Source organism: Phycodurus eques, chromosome 17 (assembly GCF_024500275.1).
Source record: "Phycodurus eques isolate BA_2022a chromosome 17, UOR_Pequ_1.1, whole genome shotgun sequence".
In the NCBI taxonomy this organism is placed as follows: Eukaryota; Metazoa; Chordata; class Actinopteri; order Syngnathiformes; family Syngnathidae; genus Phycodurus; species Phycodurus eques.
Genome location: NC_084541.1, coordinates 6,486,341 through 6,502,048, shown reverse-complemented (window position 1 = coordinate 6,502,048; position 15,708 = coordinate 6,486,341). Strand labels below are relative to the sequence as shown.

The following is a 15,708-nucleotide window of genomic DNA, read 5'->3' as shown; positions in this document are numbered from 1 at the left end:
CCCACCTAAATACCTCAAGTATGAGTAATTGAACACAGCCTATCTTGTCTAAGCCAGTGCCCTCAATTCCCGTCTGTCAAGGGCTTTATTAACTTTTTTTGATGGACAGGTCGAAGGGATGTGAGGTGGCAGTTGTTGTTGACTACTGGTTGCGACATCTGTCCAAGGCACAGGCTGCTTGGATCATTTGCTTACTCGATCATTTCTATGTGCATTGAGCAAAAAGCACGTCTTATTTAATATGTACTGTTAGAGGTATAGAGTCATCCATTCCATCCATTCTCAACACCGCTTATCCTGGTTAGGGTCGTGGGGCGCTGGAGCCTATCCCAGCTGACTTCGGGCGAAAGGCGAACTACACCCTGAACTGGTCGCCAGTCAGTCACAGGGCACACATAGACACGGACAAGCATTTGCAATCACATTCGCACCGTCACTGAGTGGGAACTGAACCCACGCTGCCCGCACTGAAGTCAGGCGAGTGTACCACTACACCATCTGTGACCCCGGTGTAGAGTCAATTTTTCATTTTTAACATTTGCCATTTTGGAATGTGACTTAATTTATTATGCGCTGGGCGGGGCGGTGGACGACTGGTTAGCACATCTGCCTCACAGTTCTGAGGACCTGGGTTCAAATCCGGCCTCACCTGTGTGGAGTTTGTATGTTCTCCCCGTGACTGCGTGGGTTTTCTCCAGGCACTCCGGTTTCCTCCCACATCCCAAAAACATGCATGATAGGTTAATTGCAGACTCTAAATTCCCCGTAGGTGTGAATGTGAGTGTGAATGGTTATTTGGTTATGGTTATTATTCGGCTCAGAAAATGGATGGATGGATGGATGTTTAGGTGTTGAGAAAATCGGGGGAGGTTTCAAGAAATGTGTTTTAATAACTGAAAAAAGGTAAGCGATCAACTGAAGACGAATGAACGCCACATGAGCAAGCCCTTAGCGATGGAGGGAAGGAAAAACCTCCTCTATAAGACAGAAACCTCGAGCAGTCCTGAGGCTCGGTGTGGGATGGCCGTCTGCCTTAACTGATTGGATTGAGAGCATGATAGAGAGCAGCAGTAGGCAGAGAGGCAGCGGGGGAGCTTGAGAGAGAGAGAGAGAGAGAGAGAGAGAGAGAGAAAGAGAGAGAGAGAGAGAGAGACCAACAGATCACCAATGGTATTATTAACAGAGGTGTTGCTGTTTTTGCCTGCATCTCTGGAATCTCGGGTGCCTAACATTACTGGAAGGGAGAAAAGACTTATGATATTAGTGACAGATCATCAAGGCAGAAATCGGAGCCGAGAGACAAAAACATTCAGCTCTATAACTGTCGAGCAGTTCAAGTCGAAACCGCGCCGAAGCACAGAACCAACAAACCAGCAAAAAAGAATGCAAATAAATAGAAAATATCTACAGTGAGTGATGACACATAAAACATGAAATATTAGGTCACAGAAGTACAGTATGACATCCATCCATCCATTTTCTGAGCCGCTTATCCTCACAAGGGTCGCGGGCCTGCTGGAGCCTATCCCAGCTATCATCGAGCAGGAGGCGGGGTACACCCTGAACTGGTTGCCAGCCAATTGCAGGGCACATACAAACAAACAACCATTCGCACTCACATTCACACCTACGGGCAATTTAGAGTGTCCAATTAATGCATGTTTTGGGGATGTGGGAGGAAACCGGAGTGCCCGGAGAAACCCACGCAGGCACGGGGAGAACATGCTAACTCCACACAGGCAGGGTCGGGGACCGAACCCCGCTCCTCAGAACTGTGAGGCCAACGAGGCCTGACCCTCTCTGTACTTCTCACCTGCTATAATTCTGTTGAACAAGCTAGTCAAAAACTCAACACCCACAACTCCTAGATGTTTCCATACCTCCACAGGAATGTCATGAGGACCAACTGCCTTTCCATTTTTCATCCTCTTTAATGCCTTTCTAACTTCCCCCTTACTAATCATTGCAACTTCATGGTCCACCACACTTGGCTCCTCTACTCTTCCTTCTCTCTCATTTTCCTCATTCATCAACTCCTCTTAAGTATTCTTTCCATCTATCCAGCACACTACTGGCACCAGTTAACACATTTCCATCGCTATCCTTAACCACCGTAGCCTGCTGCACATGCTTCCGATCTCTATCCCTCTGTCTGGTCAACATGTATAGATCCTTTTCTCCTTCTTTTGTGTCCAACCTGGCATACATGTCATCATATTCCTCTTCTTTGGCCTTTGCCACCTCTACCTTTGCTCTACGTCGCATCTCGATGTATTCCTTTCTCCTCTCCTCGGTCCTCTCAGTGTCCCACTTTTTCTTAGCTAACCTCTTTCCTTGTATAATTTCCTGTACTTTGAGGTTCTACCACCAAGTCTCTTTCTCTCCTTTCCTGCCAGAAGATACACCAAGTACTCTCCTGCCTGTCTCTCTGATCACCTTGGCTGTAGTGGTCCAGTCTTCTGGAATCTCTTCCTGTCCACCGAGAGCCTGTCTCAGTTCTTCCCAATAAGCCGCACAAAACTCGTCCTGTCTCAGCTTCGACCACATGGTTCTCTGCTCTGCCTTTCTCGTCATAATCTTCCTCCCCACCACCAGAGTCATCTTACACACCACCATCCTATGGTGTCTAGCCACACTCTCCCCTACCACGAACTGATGTAATCCACCTGTATGTTTCTACTTCCACTCAATATATTATGTTTGAATGGTTTTATATTGTTTTAAGGTTGTGTTTAAAGACCTTAAAAAGTCTGAAGTGCTGTATATCCTGGAAAAACATGCCTAGGGTGTATTTAAACAGGGTATTTCTATATTTCTAAATATATATTCTATAGTTTCACTTATTGCGGGGGGAGGTCTGGAACCTAACCCCGGCAGAAAGAAAGAAAGAAAGAAAGAAAGAAAGAAAGAAAGAAAGAAAGAAAGAAAGAAAGAAAGAAAGAATCAACAACACTCCTCTGAACACCAAGTGACTGTCTATCACACCGCTGCTTCATCTCTGTATCCCATAAAAATTTTACTTATTGATTTATATTTTTGAATCCTTCACCTAAACTGATTCATATTTTGACCTCACAGAATGAAAACAGATCTTTTTTCAAATTCTGTGTGAATGTGTATATTTCCTCTTAATTCATAACTTAATTCATAATTCATGACCCCCTCATAACCCCCTACTCTGTCTTGAAAATGCATCACTATATATGTTTTTAACTTTGCACATGTGCCACACTGTGCTGTTTTGAACTATTCACTATTTTAACAAATATAAATAACATTGACTGTAAAATGAGTGGGTGGGTGTGCTCCAGATAACCAACTTCATGGATTATACTTTTTGCCCTTATTTTTGTTAGTAGTTATTTGTGAACTGACTGAATTTATGTAGTTAGTGCTCCTAATTTTGACACAATCACTAAAATATGGCAAGATTATGGAACGGTACAAGATGAGGCGTGAACCATTTAGCTCTATTTAAAACTGAAATGCTTCTATATAGTTTGGTTCGTATATTACAGAATCGTATTGCATTCACTTGGATGAAAAAAAAAAAATCGCGTTTTTCTGAGTAATTTTTTTGAGGGCTTTGTTTTTCTGCCTATTTTTTTCTGACAGTTTTTTTCCACCTGTTTTTCTGACTATTTTGTTCTGTTTTTCGGACTAATTTTTTTCCACCTGTTTTTCTGACTATTTTTTCTGTTTTTCGGACTAATTTCTTTCCACCTGTTTTTCTGACTATTATTTCTGTTTTTCTGAGTAATTTTTTTGAGGGCTTTGTTTTTCTGACTATTTTTTTCTGTTTTCCTGACAAAAAAAAATTCCACCTGTTTTTCTGACTATTTTTTTCTGCTTACCATATCTGTCCAACTGATTTTTTTCCATTTAATATGACACCTAGGAATTTAGTTTCATGAACCTTTTCAATCTGCACCCCATCCATCTTTATTTGTAGTTGTACATTTGTTCTGCAATTCACAAACAATATTATTAGTTTCATTCAAGTTTCATGATAATTTGTTTCGGTCAAAACAGATTTTCAGCTTCTTCATGTCTTCAGTGATTTCATCCAATAGGTTATTTAAACTCTCGCCGGAACAGAAAATATTGGTGTCAAAGGCAAACAAAACAGGTTTAAATATATGTGACAGATGTACAGTAAATAGTTTAGGGCCCAACACTGGCCCTTGGGGTACATCACGAACAGTATTCAAATATGATACAGTCACCCAACTTAACAAACTGACGTCTCTTTTGTCTCTCTAATGCGATACCTTTTTGTTTTTTTAATTAATATAGCTTGGTTAATTGTGTCAAAGGCTTTCGTAATATCAATAAATATTCCAATAGCATGTGTTCGATAGCATTTGTTATTTCTTCAATAGCCTCTGTTATTGCCAGTGATGTTGATCTGCCAGATCTTAAATAATTTTCACTGTTGGAGAGTAATTTGTGCTTAACTATGAACATAGCCAGCCTATTATCGAACAGTTTTTCCCGTATTTTGGAAAGTCGTAGAAGTAAATAGTAGACTTTACACGATCAGGATTTTTGGGGCTGATCACCAATCAGCGAGTTTAAAAAAACGATAACCGATCACCGATCTGATCACAAGATGGAGCAATGTGTCTATTTAAATGACTTGTTCATTTACTATATAAACTTGTGTACTGTATACTGAGTATCTTCAAAAATATTCTCTCGTCCAGTGATTCCCAACCAGTGTGCCGTGGCACATTAGTGTGCCATGAGCAATCTTCAGGTGTGCCGTGGGAAATTAGCAAATTTTACTTGACTGTTCAAAGAATTATTCATTTACAAGAAATGTATCTTTGTTCCCCTATTTATGCCAGTGAGTCATAGTGACAGACAGAACAAATAAACGCTCTTCTATTAGATGGCAGGAAGTACATACGATAATTACTGTGTATCTACCTTTTGTGACATTTTTGTTTGTTGGTGTGCTGTGAGATTTTGTAAAATATGTAAAATATGTACCTTCGCTCCATAATGGTTAGAAATCACACTCTAGTCATGTATCAGTCAGGTCAAAAAAAAAAAAACATTACAACATGACAGAAATAATGGGTGTTAACTTACTGTAATTGAATTACTTTATTGGAATTAAATTACTTCACACACACCGAAACTTTAGAGAATGATTTGACATAACCGTAGGCTACAGAACGTTTTGTTGCCTGCTTGCGAGCCATATTGTATTAAAAGTACATGAACATACCTCAAGCAATCTTTAAATTAATGTAATCTCCGAGCACCGGTGACCACCATCACATGTTTTTCCCCATTTTGTTCTTATAATACACGCATCACGTACACAATGGCGAAGCGTTTGGATTCATACACGATGAAGACGCGGAGTTAAATGTCTTGACGTCATTGATTGGATCGCCGAATTATGACATTAAAGCCTATCAGCTGATCAGCATAAAATGCTAATTATCGGCCGATACCGATCAAGCCGATCAGATCGGTGTAGAATCTAGTAAATGGACAGGTCTGTGGTCAGTGAGGGCATGTTTGTTCCCAGTTTTATAAAGTGGAATGAATGACTTTGGCTATTTTCATTTTGTTTGAAAATGTACCAGTTTGAAATGATAAATTAGATGTTGGTGGTTTTGAAATCCCTTCAATGACTTCTTTCACAATTGTTATGTTCATATCATAATAATCAGTTGATTTTTTGTTTTTTTACATTTTCTTTAACATGTCCAGTTCTTCTTTCTGGGATTCATAAGCCACCTCATTCTTATTACAAATTACATTATCCTTGTCAATAAAATAAACACAATAATAGTTTTGTGCAGAGATATGTCTTATGATACTCTTGAATATATTCCACATTCCAAGTTTGTCACGTTGTCTGGAGACGCCGCCCAGACATCTTCCTGGTGAGAACATAAGCAATATTTTGGTCCCCTGCCTCCCGGATTTGCCTGATCATTAGCAGCAGTCTCGGCGATGTCTTCGCCAGTGAAAAAGAGTTTTCCACTTATATGTTGCTTAATGTCACAAAACTGCAATCAATCATCACCAAAAGGTATATGGACAGCTCTCCCTACGCCGACTTCAACATCTGAAAATATCAGGACGATTACCCCAATATTTTGCATTTTCTGAACGTTAAAGCGTTTTCCTCATTAGAGGATTGTCCCGGTGTCCGTGGTTCGTCAGCTGAGCAAGGAGCACACACAGCACGCACACACAGCACACACACACAAATGTGATATATGTATGTTGTATATTTATTTCAAAAGTAGCTATGTTTAAACTGTACATCAGAGACTTCTGGGTGAATTGTTTGTCACATTGTCTGGAGACATCGAGACATACGAGTGGGGGAAATAATTATTTGGTCCCTCACTGATTTTGTAATCAGTGAGGGACCACTGAGGGGCACGTGGACGACTGATTAGCACATCTGACTCACAGTTCTGAGGACCGGGGTTAAAATCCCGGCCTCGCCTGTGTGGAGTTTGCATGTTCTCCCCATGCCTGCGTGGGTTTTCTCCGGGTACTCCGGTTTTCTCCCACATTCCAAAAACATGCGTGGTAGGTTGATTGAAGACTCTAAATTGCCCATAGGTATGCATGTGAGTGTTAATGGTTGTTTGTTTATAAGTGCCCTGCGATTGGCTGGCGACCAGTTTAGGGGGTACTCCGCCTTTCGCCCGAAGATAGCTGGGATAGGCTTCAGCACACCCATGACCCTAGTGAGGATAAGCAGTACAGAAAATGGATGGATGGAGAACCTTTTATACCTGAGACTATGTGAGTGCCAGAATGCATGTCATGGAAACAATGACTCCCAACCAGGGAACAATGAGTCCCAGCAATTTATTATCACAGAATACAGATACGGTAATTTAATTTGATCTAATTTAATTTAATTTAGTTTGCGGTTCCACTATATTGCAGACTTTTATGACAGTCGTTACTCTTTTTTTTATACTCATGCCTAGAAAGAGTCCCACAGATGCATTATTTGCCTTGAGGATGTTGATGGAAAAGTGCAGAGAAGGTCAGAAGGAGCTACATTGTGTCTTTGTAGATCTAGAGAAAGCCTATGACAGAGTACCCAGAGAGGAACTGTGGTACTCCATGCGGAGGTCTGGAGTGGCAGAGAAGTATGTTAGAATGATACAGGACATGTACGAGGGCAGCAGAACAGCGGTGAGGTGTGCTGTAGGTGTGACAGACGAATTTAAGGTGGAGGTGGGACTGCATCAGGGATCAGCCCTGAGTTCCTTCCTGTTTGCAGTGGTGATGGATAGACTGACAGATGAGGTTAGACTGGAATCCCCGTGGACCATGATGTTTGCAGATGACATTGTGATCTGCAGTGAAAGCAGGCAGCAGGTGGAGGAACAGTTAGAAAGATGGAGGCATGCACTGGAAAGCAGAGGAATGAAGATTAGCCAAAGTAAAACAGAATACATGTGCATGAATGAGAAGGGTGGTGGGGGAAGAGTGAGGCTACAGGGAGAAGAGATAGCAAGGGTGGATGACTTTAAATACTTGGGGTCAATCGTCCAGAGCAATGGTGAGTGTGGTCAGGAAGTGAAGAAACGGGTCCAAGCAGGTTGGAACGGGTGGAGGAAGATGTCAGGTGTGTTATGTGACAGAAGAGTCTCTGCTAGGATGAAGGGCAAAGTTTATAAAACAGTGGTGAGGCCAGCCATGATGTACGGTTTAGAGACAAGTGGCACTGAAGAAACAACAGGAAGCAGAGCTGGAGGTGGCGGAAATGAAAATGTTGAGGTTTGCTCTCGGAGTGATCAGGTTGGATAAAATTAGAAATGAGCTCATCAGAGGGACAGCCAATGTTCGAGGTTTTGGAGATAAAGTTAGAGAGAACAGACTTCGATGGTTTGGACACGTCCAGAAGAGAAATAGTGAGTATATTTGTAGTAGGATGATGAGGATGGAGCTGCCAGGCAAGAGAGCGAGAGGAAGACCAAAGAGAAGGTTGATGGATGTCGTGAGGGAAGACATGAGGGCAGTTGGTGTTCGAGAGGAGGATGCAGGAGATAGGCTTACATGGAAAAGGATGACGCGCTGTGGCGACCACTAAAGGGACAAGCCGAAAGGAAAAGAAGAAGAAGACTATTTTTTATACTGTTTGGAGAATGTTTTTGTTATCCATTGCTCTTGCTCTCTCTCAATATATTATATATCTTTAGGCCTGTCACGATAGGAATTTTTTTAGGACGATATATTTTCCCAAATAAATTCATGACAATTGATAATATCGTTGATGTTATTTACACGAGTGATATAATGATATTTGAGCATAATAATGCAAGTACATCCTTTTTTCTAAGAATAATGAACATTGACATTGTATTGTAGAACAATAAATAAAATATCTCAGACAAAAAATATAAATAAAACAGACTCAGGCTCTGTTAAAAAACATTGCACTTAAACAAATAAACATTTGGCACAGAGGTATGAACAGGCATTAATGCCTTAACAGGGAATATACTGCCAATTAAGTTTCCAGTTGGTTAATAAAAAGTGCCAACTAGTAATATTAATAGCACTACAACAAGTAGATCAAAGCAACCTCTTTTTATTCAAGATTTGTACTACTTTTTAAAAATCTGCAGCCTTTCTTTTAAGGCTGCTTGGTCAACATGTTCAATGGCTAAATCTCTTACAATAGTGAGTAACGGTATACTGTATAATGTGAGCATATGTGCACGATATACTGTATGCTGTTACGTTTGTAATTGCATAGTTGGGCAAAGGGTTCCATAATTGCAAGCTGATGGGAAACGGGAACTGTCCCACTGTTTTTTGTTCCCAGAAGAAGAAATTGGGTGGGATGGTTGTGTTTAAAATCGATTTTGTCACTTTGAGGTTTTGTGTTATCTTTGTTGCGACTTCATACAAATTTGACATACCAGCTCATTGGTGTTCGCGTGATGGCCGCGTTCATCTGGCTTGAATCAAAAATATTCCCCAATCGTTGCGGTGGTGTTAGGATTTGGAACACTTTAAAAGCATGCATGCGCGCACGCATACAGACACAGACACACACATGGTCAATCAGACAGAGGGTCTCTGATTGGTTTAGAGACCACGATGGGTTTTTTCATGCGTGTTCTTTCAAGTCGTGGAATTTTTTTTTCTTCCTCAAATAACTGGGCACCTGTAACCACCCTGTTTTTTTGTTGTTGTTGTTGTTGTTTTGCTGAACCATTTGGTAATTAGGGCGCATATGTGACTAAATTAACTCGCACTCTGGAGTCCTGTCCTATCAAAAAAAAAAAAATCATATACCGGATTTCCAGCACCACGACGGAGTACTAAGCCATAGCTCTGCATCCTAAGATGCAGATTGATCATACTTTATGCGTCCCTGCTAATTTCTGTGCATCTCAGATGCAGGACGCACATCAAATTAGATCATTTGTAATAGTAGGTTTAGGTTAACAGTGAGAGACAGAATATCTAAAGAAAATCCAGAAAATAACATTTAAAAACAGACAAAAATGTATTTGCATTTCATTGAGTGAAATAGGTATTTGTTCCCTACAAAACGTAAAGAATTCTGGCTCCCATAGACAGTAAGCAAAGTTTGTAACATTTGAACATCTTGTCATAAAAACCTGACCTGAACAAGAGAAACTGATTTCATTTTCGAATTTAGCAATGCAAAATTGTTCTAAGTCAGTAGATAAAATGTACTTATTAAAAAACATGTTTTTTGTAGCCCAGGGTTATAAGAAAAATACAAGGAAACCCCTCCGCTGGGAAAAATTTAACAATAGACAAAAAAATTATCAGATCAACTGATATCACACCAAATCTCTTCTTTCTAAATCCATTCATCCATCCATCCATTTTCAACACCGCTTATCCTGGTTAGGGTCGCGGGGCGCTGGAGCCTATCCCAGCTGACTTCAGGCGAAAGGCGGACTACACCCTGAACTGGTCGCCAGACAGTCGCAGGGCACTTCTTTCTAAATGGTGCAGCAAAAAAAAATCAGAATATCAGCAAACAGAATGGCAGCAAGAGAGTTCCAAGAATGAAGAAGATAGGAAGTGCGTGTGCCTTTAAGAGATTGCCTAGGCCAGAGCCCAGTGATGGGAAAGTCAAGTCGTAACTTTCTCATGACCCCTGAGAAGAGGCCTTTTTCCTTCTGGCTCCATGGATGGAGATGGGATGTCCAAGCAAAGTGACAATCGTCAACCCCTCCCCCTCCCTCCTCCCCTCCCCCACCCAACCCCCCACATACTGCATGTCATACTGGTATACTGTGAGTGCACGTCTCACAGACTGTACACAGTACACCTGTCAATATAACTGTTATAAATGCACCTCATTGCCCCTAATTTATCAACAATGACTCAGGTTTGTTTTGGGAAACATTTACAAACAAGTGATGTAACAATGGGGGAAAACAGCCTGCTGCAATTAATGCAACATATCCCAGTTTTGTATATTAATTACATACCCACAGTACTTTTAATCCTTGATTTAACTGGAGTGCAAATTGTATCACCTTAAACAGTTGATGTGAAAATTGTTTTTTTTTTATGTTAAAAATGGAAAAAACAAATTTAAGAGGATTCTGCTAATACTGCCATGTTCCCCATCTATTATAATTACATCATTAATCCAGTAAATTGGACTTTAATGAAGGTGATAAAATTCGTGTTAGGTGTTTGAGCCCAAGATAATTGCAATAAAAAGGAATATAAAGAGGATTTGGACATATTTTGAACTGGTGAAGAATGTGACTGTGCGGATGAACCTGCACGGATCTCCATGCAGGTTCTTGTTCTCCTTGGCCTTATGCACAGTGCTGATGAGTATAAATACAAAGGATTACAAGAGACGCTGGCACGTGAGTTCATTTTTGAACAGTAAACTGCCCCACAGTGAGGGAAAAAGCGCATTGTTGTATTTCCGTGTCATTACGTATGTAACAATAAATCCCACAATCCTTTCTCAAATCAAAATTGCACCAGTTGCTGGGGACACACATGAGGATGGCAGGCTTCAAACAGCCATAATCCCAGCTCAAAGTGGAAAGGGGCTTTGCTACATATCCATTTAGTATTATTCTAAGAAATAGGCAATTAGCGATAAGGCCATAGTTGTAAATTGGACAAACTGTATTCCATGACCTTTCCTGTGCTATCCTTGAGGTACGTAGAATATATTTTTGGATTAATTGTTGTCAGACAAGACGACAGCGAGAACTGGGAAACCAGATGTTTTCAACTGGTCATATACTGTATATTTGAAACCTTGACAAGTAGGCGTTTTAAATTATAATGGGTGAGGGATCAGTGTCCTACAAGTGTATTTAGAATAATACATAAAGCTAAAAATAACTCACAAACCCCCTCACTCTCACCACTAAATCACTGAGGGTTGCCACAGAAAATCTGCGATGGAAACGTACGTAGTAGCTGTGCCCTCCTCATCCCAATGGAGCCTTTGAAGCTTGTGTGGATTGACCTTGTTAAATAAGTAAAGTCCATTGTGGGACCCACCTGCAAAACAAATGAAGATGTTCTTTTTCCAGATGGTGTGTCCAGAATAGAATAGTATTAATACAATAGTTGATCAAGAGGTAAGGAATGGATTATACGTTGCTGGGACAATGATAACACAACTGCAGAATGATAACATACTGTATGTATGTCTTGCTGCAAGGTAAGCGAATGCGCTCAAGTAAACATGTTCAGATCACAATTTTAATACCTATTTTGAGGTCAAGAGTTCCATTTTTTATAGTGGGTATGTGCAATTGAATCCCTCACACTATTACTTAATGATTGGAAATTGTGATGCTGAGGTCAACAGGATAAGAACAAGGGTGAGCTGGAGTCTATCCTAGTGAGGAGTCAAGCTGTATCAATGAATACATATATGAATTGTGCCGTCGGCCAACAGTTTGCCCATTGGTGAGAACGTGAGCGTGAATGGTTGTTTGTCTATACAGTATGTGCCCTGTTATTGTCTGGCGACCAATCCAGGATTGTACCCCACCTCTCGCCCCAAATTTCCACACACCTGCGAGAGGTCAAGCGGTATAAAAAAAAATGGATGGATTGATAAAAAAAGAGGTTATGCGAAACCTCTCGGGTAAATGACAAAAACTGGGACAAAGCACCTGTAGAAACTTTAAATGTCTACAATGTCTTTTATTATACACAAGATGTTTTCAAAAGCTACCAAAGATGACAATATCTGATGTTTAGGCTTTGTTTGTGTTCACATATATGATATCATATTTGTATAAATAAATGATAAATGTGTATTTAACATTAGTCCAAAGACATCAGCCATAAACAAATCAAAATTTTAGCTAGTTCGGGCTCACACCATAATGTCATCAACCTGTAGTTATGCTAGTTATCGCAGCATGGATTTATTTATTTTTTCGGAAAAAAAAAAGTTGGTTCTCAAGTGTTCTGGAACAGATTGAGTTAAATGAGGTTAAATTGAGAAATTCTAGTAATGTCTTGCAAGTGTGACAAAGAAGCCACAAATACATGGCATACTGTATGTTGTTGCATTGTATTCAGCAGTCAATAGCCTACAATTTTCATATTTTTGACAGAAACACAAATTGAGGTCTTATCTTGTATGTTGCAGGGCATTTGCTCACTTCCTGCTATATTGCACACATCAACAACAAGGACTTAAGGAACACTGAGCCTTCCTGTGACCAAAGGCTGCTATTCATTGCCATTTCCTCCACTGATCCTGACCATTGACTGTGTTCAGGACACACCTGCAGGACAACTGATTGTCAAGGTCAGCTACTGTGGCTCGAATGTCCTGTTGTGGTATGACACTGAATCACGACCTGCTGGTAAATGCCCAGAATAATCCCTGAGTAAATTGTGCCTGCAAATAGCCCAGAGGTGATTTATCTAATGGAATCGTCGTGGTCGGAATAGTTTTAAGGTAGCATTTTCAGGTGATACGCCTCCTTCCATTTGGGGGAGGGGCAAACCAGCATGAGATTGCCAATGTCAGCTCATGAGATTGTTTTGGCAACAGAGTATAAATGGACACAGCGGCTTTACACAGCCAAGAAAAAATAATCAAGGCAAATGTGATTTGCCAGATAACTTTTATATCTCACAAGCAACACAAGTCTCTGGCTTGTCTCTAGAAAGTTGAAACTAATACACATTCAAGCAGAATGAATGTCCTAGTTATCCCACATGAGAATTGGACGGTTTTGTAAGACAAGTGAATTCTAAAAGCATTCAGAACTGATGTCAATGATAGTTTAGTGGAAAATTTTGCTAACACAAAATCACCCCCCCCCCCCGCCCCCCCCCCCCCAAAAAAAACATGATACATTTTTCTCACAATATGAGCACAAACTAACGCCTTGTGTGGCAATTTTTGTTGCTGTTAAAACAGCAGCACGATCTTTGAAATGACCTTGCCATGCAATCTCTGGAAAAACAACACAACTTGTCTGTTACATTATTGCAACCGTGGCAATTCACTCAAGAAAAAAATAATGAAATAAAAGTAAAATATCATGACAAATGATTTCCTGTAATGTGTAAATGATAATTTTATCACACAGCGCTCTTCAAATTTTGACCGGAATTAATAATGCATCTCTTGTTCTATAAAACATTTGAACAAAGCTTGAGCATCTGTACCATGTCCCATTTTTTTTTCTAAATCGGAAAGATGACAGGGGGGAAAGTAGGCTGCGCGTACTGTATGTGTAGTTATTAGGGGGAAAGTAGGAGTTTTAATACGTTGCTTGAGAGAGTGACGGATGAGCCAATGTTGCAGAAGCTATAAAAGGGATTATTCCTCCCTGGAAGACATCATGTGTAACACACTTATTCCCCAAATCCTGAGAAACACAAACAGGTGTTTTTTTTTTTTGTTGGGTTTTTATTTTTTTTTCTCCCTAAACTACTTCACCCTCGGCCCAAAAAAATCTTGACACTTTTCTGTCGTTGCATTTTATTTTAGATGATACTTAATACCTGTAAATTAATGTTAGTCACAGAATGAAGACATTTTGATAATGAATGCATTTTCAAGGGGATAAAACAAGTGAGCTGACAGTAAATCATTTGGCATTTCGCTTACCTGACAAGCCCCACAGGCAGGTCAACGACAGCACGCTGAGTTTCCACGAAGGACCATCGACCTCCATGTTCCACTTAGCCACAGTTTCAACTTTGGAGTGTGTCGCGGTCCTTTAGGCAGTCTCTCGCTTTCTCTCTTAAAAATAATAATAAGAAGAATAATAAATCAATCAAATCTGGTTGGCCTCGGGGACAGCACTCCGGGTGCTTTTCTCTCAGGCTCCTAGCACAGGTGTCGCCCGGTTAAGGTTCAGGGACGCTTCAGATGAGGAAAGAAGAGAAGCCACCTGAGCCACATCAGCCCCAGGAATTCCGTGTGCCCCGACTTTCAGCAGACGTGGAAGAAGAGCGAAGTCAAAAGAGAAGCGTTCATAAGCACCTTCACCAACGGGGAGTCCGCCTAAATTGCGACTGTGCTTCTTCTGCCCTCTCGAAAGATGTATGAACGACAAACTCGCCAACTTGCCATTGGCGTCTTCTTCAGTGAGAAGGGAGAGCGAGAGAGAGAGAGAGAGAGAGACACAGAGAGAGAGTGGGAGAGAGAGAGAGAGAGAGAGAGAGAGAGAGAGTTTGAATTTAAGCCTGTGTCAGTTGTACAGCAAAATTAGCTGTAGCTTCCGTTTTCAAAATAAAATAGCCCTTTTCTGTTACCCAAAAGAAAGCCTTTACACTGAAAGGACAGTTGACAGCACATCTGGTATTCCACTATAATATGTGTTACATGTTAGAACTTGATAAAAATGTAGGTATCATGTAGCACAGGTGTAACACTACAGAGCATAGAACAAATCTAAATATACGTAACAAATGAGCAAGACACCCCAATAGAGAGATAAAGATAAATAAAAGATAAAAAGATAAATATCAATCCATCCACTTTCCGTACCGCTTATCCTCACTAGGTTTGCGGGCGTGCTGGAGCCGATCCCAGCTACCTTTGGGCGAGTGGCGGGGTACACCCGGAACTGGTCGCCAGCCAGTCGCAGGGTACCAACAATCATTCGCACGCACATTTAGCAATTTAGAGTCTTCAATTAACCAAGCATGCATGTTTTGGGGTCGTGGGAGGAAACAATTAAACCCACACAGACACGTGGAGATCGTACAAACTCCACGCAGGCGAGGCCGGATTTGAACCCAGGTCCTTAGAACTGTGAGGTAGATGTACCTACCAGCCTTAAATAATGATAACTAAAAATGTTTTGTAATGGGTAATTATGAGTGTGCCAAGACACTGTGTGAAAAATACGAAAATAATAATACCATAATAAATAAAAAAATACTATTTCGACAACACTTGAAAGGTGTAGTCAGAAGTTTTTTTCCCCCCTCATAGTTGATATGACAAATTTTTTTATCTGACCTTTTCCCCCTTGAATATGATGACTGGAGTATTGCATATATGCTGCAACACATCGTCACACTCAACCTCCACCACATGCAGTATCTCTTCTTTTCTATTTTAACAAAAATTGTACACAGATGCTGCATTGGTGCAATTTGAGAACAATGTACAGCTGGGGCACTTTTTTATTTATTTTTTTAAATCAGGTTTGCACTTACAATTTATTTTTACGTTACAAGTTACTCAAA

The 15,708-nt window shown here is 40.6% G+C and overlaps 1 protein-coding gene across 3 annotated transcripts in view; it reads right to left on the bottom strand.

Moving 5' to 3' along the window:
- Positions 1 to 14,591, bottom strand: part of esama (endothelial cell adhesion molecule a) — an 81,931-nt gene extending 67,340 nt beyond the window's left edge. The window contains exons 1-2 of one of the 3 annotated variants that reach the window (XM_061702924.1): positions 14,403 to 14,591; positions 14,117 to 14,251 (exon numbers count right to left, since the gene is read on the bottom strand). In XM_061702924.1, coding sequence (XP_061558908.1) covers positions 14,117 to 14,183 — 67 coding nt within the window. In that variant the 5' untranslated portion in view covers positions 14,184 to 14,251; positions 14,403 to 14,591. Of the gene's footprint in view, positions 1 to 14,116 lie in introns of all 3 variants that reach the window. The other 2 variants (XM_061702925.1, XM_061702926.1) reach the window with 2 other exon arrangements.
- Between the last annotated feature and the right edge of the window lie 1,117 nt (positions 14,592 to 15,708).